General features: G+C 41.2%; 1 protein-coding gene across 14 annotated transcripts; it reads left to right on the top strand.

Annotated features, from left to right (window-relative positions):
• Window positions 1-288: 288 nt before the first annotated feature.
• LOC123159075 (uncharacterized) lies at window positions 289-9,757 on the top strand. 14 transcript variants are annotated; one of them, XR_006479493.1, is made up of 10 exons: window positions 2,962-3,421; window positions 3,503-3,557; window positions 3,983-4,053; window positions 4,305-4,518; window positions 4,606-4,712; window positions 4,794-4,946; window positions 5,594-5,649; window positions 6,419-6,674; window positions 9,128-9,240; window positions 9,353-9,757. XR_006479493.1 is itself a non-coding variant. In XM_044576875.1 (3 exons), the coding sequence occupies exons 1-3, from the start codon at window positions 452-454 to the stop codon at window positions 3,673-3,675; spliced, it is 327 nt and encodes a 108-aa protein (XP_044432810.1). In that variant the 5' UTR covers window positions 289-451; the 3' UTR covers window positions 3,676-3,960. The 14 variants fall into 14 exon arrangements, 1 of the variants encoding a protein (XP_044432810.1); XR_006479494.1 differs by having other exon boundaries at window positions 718-3,421; window positions 4,305-4,350; window positions 4,512-4,518; window positions 4,794-6,674; XR_006479484.1 differs by having other exon boundaries at window positions 723-3,421; window positions 4,794-6,222.
• The last annotated feature ends 4,223 nt before the right edge of the window (window positions 9,758-13,980 follow it).

The following is a 13,980-nucleotide window of genomic DNA, read 5'->3' as shown; positions in this document are numbered from 1 at the left end:
TTCATATTTTAGTGCCCAAGCATAATTATGACTCCAAGGAAAAATTCTACACAAAATACCCAGGGTACCCGTTTAAAACCGGCCCATCACATTATTTAGCTAAAAAAAGGCAGAAAACACTCTCTCGGGCCAACATAACTTGGGCTCAAGCCCACAACCAAATTCGGCCGATTCACTGTCCGAATGCCCATCATCCCCGCACCGCGCTCAGCCATTGGATCAAAACCAACGGCTGTGATCGCCCCGAGGGGGAACAAAACAACCAGGCTGGCTGAACCCTAGCCATTTCGTCAGCCTCCCCCGATTTTAACGCAGCGGCGATGCAGAGGAGACCGCAGCGGTGACCCAAGCTCGCCGGCCATGGCGGCGCGGTAGCTGCCCTCGCCGGAGCATCGTGAAAGGATTATGTCCATCGCGCTCCTCCGGCGAGCGTGGCTCCGGCGTCGCACACATGGCAATCCGCGCGGCGGACGGGAGGACCACTTTGCCGTTAGCTTCCCGCGTAAAAACTTCAAAGGGGTGGCGACGTGCGACCCTCGCAAAGCGCGCGCCCACCAGTACGTCGACGGCAGCTCCTTCCCGCGCATCGTCTCGAGGGACGACGGTGTCACGGCGACGACATCCTTGCACAGCGGCGGCCGTGTTAATCCCGGAGGAGGAGGACGCCGTCACGGCCATGAGGCGAGCCCTTCACCTTTCTTCCACTAATTTCAATCATTTTGGGCTCAGATTTGGCGAATTTGGATTACTAGAGCTGTGGTTTCGGTGTTTCTGGGAACAAAATTTGGGGATTTGCCGTTCCATCTTTTCCTGCGCATCTTATTTCCCTCCTAATTTATCAACCAGTGCTAACAATGCTAATCAGAACGTCAACATGATGCGGAAGCATGGCTTAGTTAATCTAACAGAAAATCTAATTAGCACTAACCCAGTGGCAATTCGGAAGAAAAACTTGTATCTCAAATTTAAACAGATATCATTAGGACTTTAATCAATACGAATTAGGGCCTTAATTAATTAGGGAACAACAAGTAGCGGGTTCTAAACAGAGATCAGTAAGCTCAGGATACCATGTTAGAATTAAGTCTTTGGGATTAACGTGAATTGGATCTTGATCTCTAATTAGAACACCTTCTATGAATCAGAAGTTTGATTTGGTAAGTACCTTTGATGGCCGAGGCAAAATCCCTCGCCTGCTTGATGCAGGGTGGAGCCATGGGTGGTGTTGTAGTCTGGAAGGGCAGCAGCACATCTACGATAGATGACAGCAGCAAGCCGCCGGCACTGCCCTCGTGGCGGCCGGCGGTGGACTTGGCCTTCCCATTGCTTCAGCCCATCCATAGATCGGTATGGTTTGAGCGGATTGAGGAGGTTGGATAAAACATATGTGAATTAACCCATCGTAGGTATCTAGGCACCACCCTTTATATGCGCTGGCAACAGGGGACCAAAACCATCTGTCGGTTAGATGTGCCCCCGATCAGGGCAATTCTGTTGGGGTCAAAAGCCACTTACGTTGGTTTGTAGCTGATCCCCTTAACGTTACTTTTTACCCGGTCAGAGCCGAGATCAACCAACACATGGATGTTACAAATAAAAGCAAGGGATTGGGATTCCAGTGTTGCATTTCCAACACCAATAGACTTTTAATACTACACTATGAAAAACATATGTACCATATTTAGAACTGAAACTCTTATAGTAGATTGTATATATTTTCCTATGGAGTGCCTTTTCTTCTCGTTGCTACATTTGAAAGGAGTTTCAATATATATCAGTTACTATTAAACAATGCAATCAGTTCCAAACAGTGGACATGCATCATACTACCTCTGATCCATAAAAAGTGTTGCAGTTTTGAACTAAACCCAGTTCAAAACTGCGACACCTATTTTGGATCGGAGGGAATAGTAGTTTACAGGAGTAAACTTGCAAATATGACCACTTTGCCTCACTATATAGATGTTGAATCAAGAAATGCTGCAATTCACATGAGCTTAAAATAGATGCTCACCTCCAGGAACAAAGTCAGGTGTGTGTGTGTGTGTATTCTTGTGTATAGTTACAGGAAAAATAACGTGGGCATACCTTTTAGAAAGGAGTGGAGAAAGTGCTTCGATTGCCCTGAGTTGGCATCTAAACAGGGAAAAATGGATGGATAATTTTATATCTAGTAAATAAAAGAACTTTGCAACATTCCTAGACATCTAACATTTATAGACTTTTTAGTCACTATGGCCAATCGCCAAGATATATCATGTTTCACAACCAAGCTTTAGCCAATGCAAACAGAGCATCATTAACATGGGCCGATCCAATAAATAGATTATTTATCTTTTAATAAATATACTTAAGGAGGGCAGCCCAGTTTTTACATTAATGTAATTATCTATGAATGCAGAGATTGATATTTAAAACAATAATGAGGCTAGCCAACTCACCTCCAGAAGGCTCCCCCGATTGGTCCTTCGTTGGCCGTCGGATCTGCTCTTTTCGTCCGTCTGAACCGTTTATCTTCGCAATAGTTAAACTCAGTTTTCACCTCGCAGTCGTTTTCATTGTCCAATGACTTGTGGGCTCGCGCCGCACGCTGGTTGGCTGGGTTACCCGTTTTGAGGTGCAACTGGTTTTGCCCAATCAGCTTCGGCGCCTGCACCCAATCACCCGTGTCTCACCCCACTCCCACCCCAGCCGCCAAACGAACCCTAGCCCTCTTTCTCCTTCCCCTCGATCCCCAGTTCCCCACGATCCTCTCCTAGCCCACAGCCACCAGCCTTGTCTCTCCACTCGCCTCCTCCTTTCCTCTACCATGTCATCGTCAATCCCACCGCCGGCCTTCTCCTCTGCTTGCCTCCTCCGGTCCTCTTCCATGTCGCTGTCGATCCAGATCGGACGTAGGTCATCGTTGTGGTAGAGCAGCGGCGGCGGGTTCTTCGTGGTGCGGGTGGGGATGTAGGGGAGGGGTGGGATGCGGACGTCGGCGAGGAAGGCAAGCAGCAGCGGGGAATGAGTAGGTGAGCGATCCTAGCATGGGGAAGGGGCAGGGTGGGGCCTCGCACACCTGCTAGTGGCCGGCGGGAGCTTGAGCTCGAGATGATGGAGGTGCTAAGGCGGGGCAGGAGAGGACGGCTCGCCGACGAGCTCGAGTTGGAGGCGGTGAGATCTTTTCCTTCATGGCTTCCCACCCGCTGAGCTCGTTGGTCCTCCTCCCTCCCCCGTGCGGCCGGCCTCGTCCTTCGTCGCTCGACTTACCATCGACCCCTGGTACGCCTCCATCCTTCGTCCCTTGCTCCGTGGCCCGGATGTCGAGGGAGGGCGAGAGGCGGTGATATGCAGGGGTGAGGGAGATGGAGGCGGTGACCTGCAGCTCCTATTGAAGGGGCGGAGAAGAGGGGGTGCTCGTGTGAAAGAACAGTTTTAGGTTCTCCCTTTACCTATTTATTTCTTGTCATTGGTCTTGATTTCCTGATATACGATTTATCTAAACACCACAATTTTCCAGATTTGAGAAAGAAGATGAACAGAAGAATCCAATAGAAGATTTGGTGAAGAACAAGGTGACCAACTCTCTCGTGTGAATGTTCGTCTCTCTTTTGTAGAAAATTGGTAGGTGACCTCATATTTGTGTTTCAGGTTACTTGGCTTCTTCTTTCAACCAATCTGTTAAAATTATAGTGCATTTTTTGTGGGGCAGGTTAAAGAGCCCATGTTATTTTGCTTGGCTTATATTCAGAAGGGACAATACAATGCTCTTTGGAGTCAAGTTTTTTTTATAAATGTTGATTGTTGTATTACTATTTATCAATTGAGGCATGATTGTTGTGTGCTCTTCTTGCTGAAGATTATCCTGGTGTTATTTGCTTTGTGAAAAAAGAAAGATACGAATTAATTTGCATTTCTTATCAATCTCTTTTATAATTTTTTATCTATGTAATCTCCTGCATTTGTTAGTAACTTTCGTGGATCATCTGTGCTTGTGCAGATTTTATTTCTGTACGCCTACAAGGTGTTCGATGAAAATCCCAGAAGGCTGGCAGGGGAAGAATGATCTATGTAAGCCATGTTTATTTGGTCTTATGGTTTAGGCGTTTGTCCTGAAAGTTTTGATATGTGTATACAATCATTTTGGAATAGGGTATGATTCTTTTTGGGTTTTTCATTCTATGCATTAGTTCTAAGAATCTTGATATCCGGCTGTGTTGTTGTATATTTGTGAATTTTCGCTTGGGATACATCAATTCAGTCATGTTGGAGTAGGCTATATGATTTTTTTTAGTTCTGACCACATATCCTTCTTGTTTCAGTCTGTACGATCTCGAAGACTGCTGCTTCTTTGGTCTGTTCACCAAGGTTTCCTCCCTTGTTTCTGTTATGCTCTTGTGATGCTCTGCGTCTGTGCTGATCCACACAACTTGCTGGTCTCCAACTTATTTATTCTCTCACCCTCTGCATTTGTGTATGTAATCATGCATACCCACTTAAAAATGAACAATGCTAAGCTGGAGCTGCAGCTGCAGGGTACTATGTCTGGACTTGGCTTTTGATTTCAATTCGTCTTGCTTTTTTGTACTAAATCTTTGATTCATGCTTTTGCCCTCTTAATAGTATATTGCCTTACAATACCCATGGTGCCAGACGTGTTTTATTCCACTGCTACCAAGAAGATAAACGCGGCAGCTGAGCCTATAGTTCCTGCTGAGAAACATCCCAATGTTAGGCTCCTTTTATGCCATTTGTCTCTTGTATGCACTCATGTTTCTTTGATGTACCTGAATTTCTTATTGTTGTGTTAGGTTGACAGCGACACTGCAAATGGAGCTTCTCTAACCGCTATCGAAGACACCGCTGTTCATTTTAACCAGCCAATATGGAAGAGAAGAAGACGGAGCCATAAACAAAAATGACTCGGCATATATCATATTTTCCTTGATAGCCCCTTTTCACTGGTTAGGCCCAGCCCAGCAAACATCTGTTGGCCGCATGAGCTCCGTGTGAGATCTTTAGCATTTGTTCTGAGATAAAGAATTCGGTTCTTTTACTCATCATAGAGCATCCAGCACAGCAAAACCCAAAAAGGCCTTTAAACCATGCCTATATATCATATCACGCAAATTCTTGGTTTTTATTAGTTTCACATGCTAAAGTATATAGTTTGAACATAGGTATTCCTTATTTTTTCATGTAAAAGTTTTAGAATTATTACCCCAAGTGCTTGCTAAAACCCGAAGTTACTAACAAATGCAAATATTTCTTGTTATAAAAGGTTTAGAATTATTACCCCAGTGCTTGCTAAAACCCGAAGTTACTAACAAATGCCCACAACTAAACCAACTAAAACATGGTTTTTTTTCAACGCGCACATGGATTCAGCGTCTCTATGCCATATGCCCTTGCAAAATGAGACTATTTTCATCGAAAACATGGCTTTAGCGGGTCTCTGCGCCATTTGGCACGATTCAGTTTTAGTTTTTCACTCAGACATACAATTGTTAGTGTTGTTAATCCATACATAGTACTATCTGTAGCTTGGTGTTATCGTATCTTTCATTCAAGATCTTGTGCAAAATTACATGCATATTTTCCTTTGTCGTAGACCCATGTTGATTTCTAGACCCAAATTTTAATGGGTCTCTTGCAGGCCACGTGAAGGTGAGCAACTGTGATTAAGGAAATTACATGTATTTGTGTGGTTTGTTCCTGCTGTTGATTGGTGCTACTAAATGCTATATAAAACTTATAGTTGTGCATAAAATGCCTTGATATGCAAATAACCCACTTAAAATAAATGGCTTGCGCCATCTGGCATTAGATGTTGACATGCCAAACACTTTGCCGCCTAGGATAGTCTATATTTGTATTGCCACCAGTTATCTCATTTTTTCAATAATGAAAAAATTATTTGCTTTAGTTTTTTGGAATAATGTTCAGGAAGTTGATGACGAGTTAGTAAAACCGTTGGAAATCTCGCTTACATTAGACAATGACATGCTAAAGGCGCCACTGCCTGATGTAGTCTTTGGACTTCAGCTATCTCATATGTACAATAACAAGATTTGTCGCTTCGGTTTTTAGAAGAATCTTTGATAAGTTGGTGAAGAATTACAGCTCCGAGTTCGTGTTGAGTGTCTCTTCCATCTGGTGTTCGAGTCGCCGGAGGCACATTTCGGCGTTTGTCGCCGGAGACTGTTCGGCGTATATCGCCGGAGGCAGCACCAACAACATGTACCAAATGTTGTTTTCTTCTTTTATAATCGCCTTGATGTCCACAAAAATAATTTTTTGTATGAGTTTTGGTCGGGCTTGACAATTTTTTTGCTGAGAATACAAACTGTGAAGCCACTATTTTCATACTGTAGTTGTAGATGTACATCCTTTATTCTCGCAACAGTTAGTTCTAAGACCATTCATATCGTTGCAGATTTTGCCTATTCTCTGAGATGGATGATGATGAGCGGTGCAACCGAAAATTCAGAGCTGGGCTTTACACACTTCAGCGGGTAAGTGAAGTTCCAGTTTAGCAGTGAGTTTATATTAGCTAAATGTTAGATTGGAATGCAGGAGTAGCATTACAACACCAAGGTAGAGACCTGAAGAGAAGCAAGGGGATGGACCAAGGAAACTAGAACCGTGTTGTCGTGATGTGGGTCGTGTCATCTTCGTCCATCTCCATGAAGGTATGTATACATAGGTTAGGTATAGGAAAGGAGACCGTCTCCATGGAAGTCTGACTGATGTGTAATGTCCTCATAGGACCGGACCGTTTACAGAGGGAGTAATGTCCTCATAGGACCGGACCGTTTACAGAGGGAGTACTTGAAAATAGATTCTTTATATATTGTTTGGTTCCATCAGCCGCATAACCTAAATTAGCAATTAGGTATCTAAACAGTGTAGTGTAACCATGTGCTTGCTGCAGTTTTACTTTAGTGTTGAAATGTTTTTGTTAGCTTGTTCTGTACTATGAAATATTTTTGTTTTCCCAACCATTGTTTTCTAATTCCTATCAGCATATTATCTGATATGGCCTTTGAAGTTTCTATTTTATAACGAGCTTTGCACCGGTCAACTTGAGTATGGTATGGTTTATTCTTTTCTGTTGCGGCTATTCCAGAGAAATTTAGAGCTCCACAACCTTCTGAAGACTTAGCAGAGATGAAACAATCAATCAGTTGAGATGCATCACATGATCTTTTTCTCTTGACATTGATGGGTATTGAACCCATAGAGATCAGCTTATCAATGGAACTCTTATTGGGTTGAGAAGGTGTCACAAAAACTAAAGAGCAGTTTTAACATGGTCCCTGATTAATTGTTACCTTCTTACCTATTATGTGAAGGGGGTAAGAGGGGCCTTGTTAAAATTAGAGAAAACTCAAAAACAGTGCGATTAGCTATGGAAAGAAGCTAAGAAGCATCAGGAAGGACTTTTAGGATGGTACCGCGGTCAAATGCATCCTAGGATAGGTACTTTAAGAATTATGGTGTGTTCTTCTCCTTTTTTGTTTACCTTAGCCACATAGGTTAGCCTCAATTTATTTATGCTTCTGTTTAGAGTAGATACAGAACTGAGGCTTACCTATGTTTTTTTGATAGAAAGACTTACACCTAGGTTGTGAGAGCTGCTGCTGATGAGTCTATTAAAAGTCCTTGCTGCATGCACCATTTGTCTCTGTAAACAGCATAACTAAGGCCATATGGTTTCCAATGTGACTAAGATCTAAATTCTTGCCGAGTGTAGTTTCTAAAGCACAGAGTTGCTGAAAAGTTGAAATACATCCTTAACTGCCTATACATCTTATACAAATATGTTTTTTTCAAGCTCAAATTTCTTAGCGTGATAACCATATTTTCAACTAAAAAAATGCTTCCTTAATTGGTCTGTACATGTTATACAAATATGATTTTTTTAAACTCACATTTTTCACCGTGATAAACATATTTTCAATATAGCATGATTTAACACATGGGCTTTCTACTACCAATACCGAATGTCCTTGCAAAATGAAACTATTTTCATCGACAACATGGCTTTAGCGGGTCTCTGCGCCATTTGGCGTAACGGGTCAACTTTTGTCAACGGTGCAATAAAACAACAATCCTTCTACAGATTAAAACACAGTGCATATACAAACCTTTTTAGATCTTGTGAACGGTGAATTCTGGTTTCCCCTTGCGAGCTCGAAGGAGAAAACGCAGATATCCTCTTTTGTCAGCTTTGGTTTCTCCGCAAAGTCACCCCAGTTGTGTGTTATGGTAGCCCTGTTGTCCACACCATTAATAAGGCGAACACGCCTTACGCAGCGTCCAGATGATAGCTTGATCTTCATCCCATCAAGCGGAGTAGTGATGAAATCCGCCAGATGCTTCTTAGTAAACAAAGCTGAAAAGTACTACATATTCAAACTGCCCATATTCCTAGTAAACTTGCTAAAAAAATACAACCATGCCAACTTTACTCTCTCATCATAGTGGCCATATTTTCAAACTGAACATATTCATATTATGCAAAGTTTCCCTCTTCCCAGACTATTATTTAACAACATAATAAACATGTTTAAAAAATAGCATGATTTAGTTGAAGGTTCTTGCAGCATGAAACTATTTTCATCGACAGCATGTCTTCAGCAGGTCTCTGCGCCATTTGGCGCAACGGGTCAACTAGTTTCCATATTAAATGGATTATGAGTTAGAAGGTAGATCCAGGTAAATATGCAACCACATGACACCTTGTGAAAAGATCATCATTTTGAAGAGTTACCAACATAACTAAACATAACTAAAGTAAGCCATCACTGTATTGCAGCATGCACAGGGGGAATTAATTGAATAGTTACCTTGTCTGATCCAGAACCTATGTAAAGTAGTCATCCCTAGCACACCCTTCCTTATAAATAATCTGGAGAATACAAATTGCTATTGAAACTGTGCTGGTATAAATCAAGTGCAGCCCTGTGTTTTGGCGCCAACAATGTTCACTATGTTACAGTGCATGGATTGAAAAGGCCTGAAAGTGTTTTCTAGTTTTACAGTATTAGCAGTTGATTCTTGATTGATGTTATGTGTTCCTACAGAAAATTCTCTGTTAGAATTGAAGCATTGATACTAACAATTTGACGAACACTTGCAGTGTGTTGCCCTACAGCAAGAAATGAGGCACATAACTGGGAACGATTGGACGTGGGGAGAGAAGAATGTTACCTTGTTGTTGACCAAAAACAGCAGTAAAGCTCCAACCTCTAGGTAAATATCGTCCTTGACGAAGAGGTCGAATTCTGGCCACTTATAGGGTTTGTGTATGGCATGTATATCAAGTCCCAACTCTCACGTGATTGGTCTTCTAATCTCCCTCTAGTTGGCTAACAGGAGAATTCATATGTTAATAACAATGCTCCAAGATCAATCCAACCTCCAAGGCATATGGTTTTGGAGATCGCCAGTTTGCAAATATGGAAGGAAAAATACCTTATAGCAGCTAGCTGTGGGGTGAAAGCAGATATGGTTTTGGAGATCAGCAGTTTGCAAATGCGGAAGCAAAAATACCTTATAGCAGCTAGCTGTGGGGTGAAAGCAGATTGCATTTTTTTGATTCAGTTATGTTTGCACGTGGATGTACCACATCAAAACTGATTGAACCTTCCTAATCTCATGGCAATTCTTTGGCCCTATTTTGTTCTGTAGCTGAACGACTGCTGATATTCTTTTCCCTGGCGGCCATACATGCCTATCTCTTGTGTATTCATTGATTAATTTTTGTTGAGCATCCTGGCTACCAATCTGTCCTGCTTAGTAGTCGATCCTATTAATAAGGGACAGAATAGAAGTAACAATGCAGGGAAGAACAATAGCATACCTAGTCATCAAGGCCGGATTCTTGTATGCACACTTGGCGGCGGAGAGAGAACGACATGTGGAGGGGAACGATATGTTTGAGGTTGAGGATGCATGGTCAGCCCGAGGGGAGGCTCGATCAACTCGGGAGTTACCCCATCGCCCGGCGTGGCTTCCATGGGAGGAGCATGGAGACGATGATTTTTTTCTTTAGGAAATGATTAATTACTATTCTATTTTTTAGGGAATATAGATATTCTTTTGTTAGGATAGTGAAGAGATTTGGATGTGCGGTTGTTTTTTAGTGAAAAAATATGGAAGGCGAGATATGTACATGATGGATGTGAGGTTGTATTTTCAAGTGAAAAGATATGGACGTGAGATATGTACGTGAGAGGGGAAGGTGAATTGTTATTCAGTTTTTTTAGTGAACTGGTAGGATATGTAATGGCAAAGGTGGGTAATTAATTTTCCATTGGTTAGATCTGACGACTGTAATTCTTTTGACTATTAAAATAAATGGTTAGATGTTTCTAATTTTTGTGGTAATTTCTAGCATTATTCTCTTTTTTTGGTTAGCCCGTAAAGTACTTCTTATATATAATTTTTGTCTATTAAAATAAATGGCCAGATGTTTCTAATTTTTGTAGTAATTTCTAGCATTATTCTCTTTTTTTGGTTAGCCCGTAGAGTATTGTTTATATATAATAGATATCATCATTTTGTGTTGTTCATAGACTGGAAAGCTAGTTTGTGTCACCTTGCAGAGGGGGTGCAATGAAGATAAGATTGAGAATTTTCAAGTAAAAGATGTTAGGAAGGAGCCTTGCAAGAGAAGGAGCAGTGTTGAGCCTGTTCAAGTTAAGGTAAGTCACACTGTACTACAATTACCAGGACATCCTATTTGTCTGACATTGTGCTTGCTTAGGGTTCTTCACCTGTGACCCAGTCATTAGGCCATTGATTAAAACCCCCTCCACTCACTACTATATGATGTTCTAACTTTTTTGTAAATCAAATGTATGTAAACACATTTTAATGTGTCTGTTCACTCATTACGGATGTAGTCTACTTTTAAATATCTAAAACATCTTATAGTAGTGAATAGTGTGAAACTGCTTCCTGCCATGGTAGAGTTGTCGATGTCATAAATGTCACAACCAAATGCATATTCAGAACATTAGGCTGGCCATAGCGGGGGTAACATAAGTAGTATCATGCACTTGGGACTCGCAAACATGCTTATGTGGCAGGCAATTAAAAAAGAGAGAGATGATAATAGTAACATAGGTAGATACCATAACATAATAAATGTTATGCTACTATGTGTCATGCATGACAATAAATGAGACCACCTATGATACTCCCTCCGTTTTTATTTACTCCGCATATTAGCTTTGGTCAAAGTCAAACTTTGTAAATTTTGACAAAGTTTTTAGACAAAAATGTTAACATATACAATAGCAAATCAATCACATTAGATTCATTGTTGAATACACTTTCACATCGTATAGATTTGCTATTGTAAATGTTCATATTTTTTTCTATAAGGTTGGTCAAAGTTTATGAAGTTTGACTTCAATCAAACCTAATATGCAGAGTAAATAAAAACGAAGGGAGTACTAAACTATGATACTATGCACTATGGATGTAGTATCATACACTAGTATCATATGCATGATACTAGTATATGATACTCCCCACTATGACCAGCGTTAGCCTCCCTATCATTACTAGGATGTTGATTACATACTAGTCGAGATACTTCATAGGGGGCAAACAATATTACATTACTTGTTCCTTTATATAGTAAATGTAGCTAGACCATGGATGTTATTGAGGCGTGCATGTATGCATGCTGCCAACTCAACAGTTCAATTACTTGTTTGTTTCAGGCATAGTTAAATTGATTTTTTCAGTTGCTTTATTTGTCCTTAGTTAATGAGATGACCAAACAATAATGCCTGATGTTGGGTACTTGTATAACTATTAATTGACATAATTAAAGGCCTTACCATTTAATTACTCTGGCAAAGTGTGACTGAAGTTTCGAAGTCTATTAACCAACTATTACTGCATGAGGCTCACAATCTAGTTTATACTAAGCTAATGATTGCATAGTTTTGCTTGCTGTAGTAGGTTTGTATGAATCCCTCTGCTATTCATTATGCTCCGTAAGACTTTAATTGAGCTACAGAATGGCCAACTTCTTGCTTATACGCAACGTGTTGTCTAAATTTGTAACTTGTCTGTGTTTTGGATTTGGCCCCAACATCATGCTCCTGTGATGAGCTAAGAGAGATTTCTGTATGCGGGTTGCACAGACTATCATTTTTATAATTTTTAAAATATCACCTGCTTATGCTTCATGACGTGTAACATTATTGTTAGTCATGTTTTGCCATGTACAAAATAGTCTGTCTTGCTTGCTTCACTGTTGTAACTATATTTTTGCCCTAGTCATCTGTACTTACAGAAACATTTCAGGATGTCGTGACATCAACACAAAGATCCACGAGTAGTGCGGCATGGCCGCCATTACCAAATGATTATGGATTGGAATTGGAATGTGTTGACGTTCTCGAGCATCAACTAGAGGTGGCAAGACAACGTGTACATGATTCTCAACGTGCAATCAACAAGTTGAGACTGGACTTGTAGGTATCAGATGCAGGAGTCAAAAAAAATGAAACGAGACACTGAGTTGACCACAAAGGAATTGGAGTTTTTGCAGGCTGAAAATTATGCTATCTGAATCTGGCCAATCCTATTTTCTGAAGAGATTATAGTTCAAATGGTAAGTTCTGTTGATGCGTGTCCATGATGTATGAGCTTTATTTGCCCAGTGTATGTAATTTGTTGTTTGTGTACACTTTAATATCAGTGCTGCCGAACTATAGGAGGGAAGGAGAGGGAGAGGGGAAGGAAAGAGGGGGCCGCGCCCCCTCTCCCTAGTCTAATTTAGACTGCTAAGGGGAGGGGTGTGCGCCACCTTGTGGCCTTCCCTCTCCTACTCCCTTATGGCCTATCTAGGCCCATAACTTCCCCGGGGGTTCCGGTAACCCCTCGGTTCCCCAAAAAATGCCCGAACTCTTCCGAAACCTTTTTGGTGTCCAAACATAGTCTTCCAATATATCAATGTTTATGTCTCGACTATTTTGAGACTCCTCGTCACATCCGTGATCTCATCCGGGACTCCGAACAAACTTCAGTCATCAAAACACATAACTCATAATCCAAATCGTCATCGAACGTTAAGCATGCGGACCCTACGGGTTCGAGAACTATGTAGACATGATCGAGACACATCTCCGATCAATAACCAATATTAGAACCTGGATACTCATATTGGCTCCTACATATTCTACGAAGATCTTTATCAATCAAACCGCATAACAACATATGTTGTTCCCTTTGTCATCGGTATGTTACTTGCCCGAGATTCGATCGTCGGTATCATCATACCTAGTTCAATCTCGTTACCGCCAAGTCTCTTTACTCGTTCTGTAATGCTTCATCCCACAACTAACTCATTAGTCACATTGCTTGCAAGGCTTATAGTGATGAACATTACCGAGAGGGCCCAGAGATACCTCTCCGATACACGGAGTGACAAATCCTAATCTCGATCTATGCCAACCCAACAAACACCTTCGGAGACACCTATAGAGCATCTTTATGATCACCCAATTACGTTGTGACATTTGATAGCACACAAGGTGTTCCTCCGGTATTCAGGAGTTGCATAATCTCATAGTCTGAGGAACACATATAAGTCATGAAGAAAGCAGTAGCAATGAAATTGTAACGATCATCATGCTAAGCTAACGGATGGGTCATGTCCATCACATCATTCTCCTAATGATGTGATCCCGTTCATCAAATGACAACACATATCTATGGTTAGGAAACATAACCATCTTTGGTTAACGAGCTAGTCAAGTAGAGGCATACTAGGGACACTATGTTTTGTCTATGTATTCACACATGTACTAAGTTTCCGGTTAATACAATTCTAGCATATATAATAAACATTTATCATGATATAAGGAAATATAAATAACAACTTTATTATTGCCTCTAGGGCATATTTCCTTCAGACGAATGATAAGAGAACCATTCGATGTATTGTCCATGATGAAGTATTATGTG

The sequence above is a fragment of the Triticum aestivum genome, chromosome 7B, assembly GCF_018294505.1.
Source record: "Triticum aestivum cultivar Chinese Spring chromosome 7B, IWGSC CS RefSeq v2.1, whole genome shotgun sequence".
In the NCBI taxonomy this organism is placed as follows: Eukaryota; Viridiplantae; Streptophyta; class Magnoliopsida; order Poales; family Poaceae; genus Triticum; species Triticum aestivum.
This window is presented reverse-complemented; position numbering and strand designations above follow the sequence as displayed.

Excerpts from the sequence above, each read along its gene's own strand:
- LOC123159075 (XM_044576875.1), top strand. The coding sequence starts at position 452 with ATGGCAATCCGCGCGGCGGACGGGAGGACCACTTTGCCGTTAGCTTCC. Across the intron at positions 682-3,502 it reads GACGCCGTCACGGCCATGAG|ATTTGAGAAAGAAGATGAAC; the intron begins GCGAGCCCTTCA and ends ACAATTTTCCAG. Across the intron at positions 3,558-3,633 it reads AAGATTTGGTGAAGAACAAG|GTTACTTGGCTTCTTCTTTC; the intron begins GTGACCAACTCT and ends TTTGTGTTTCAG.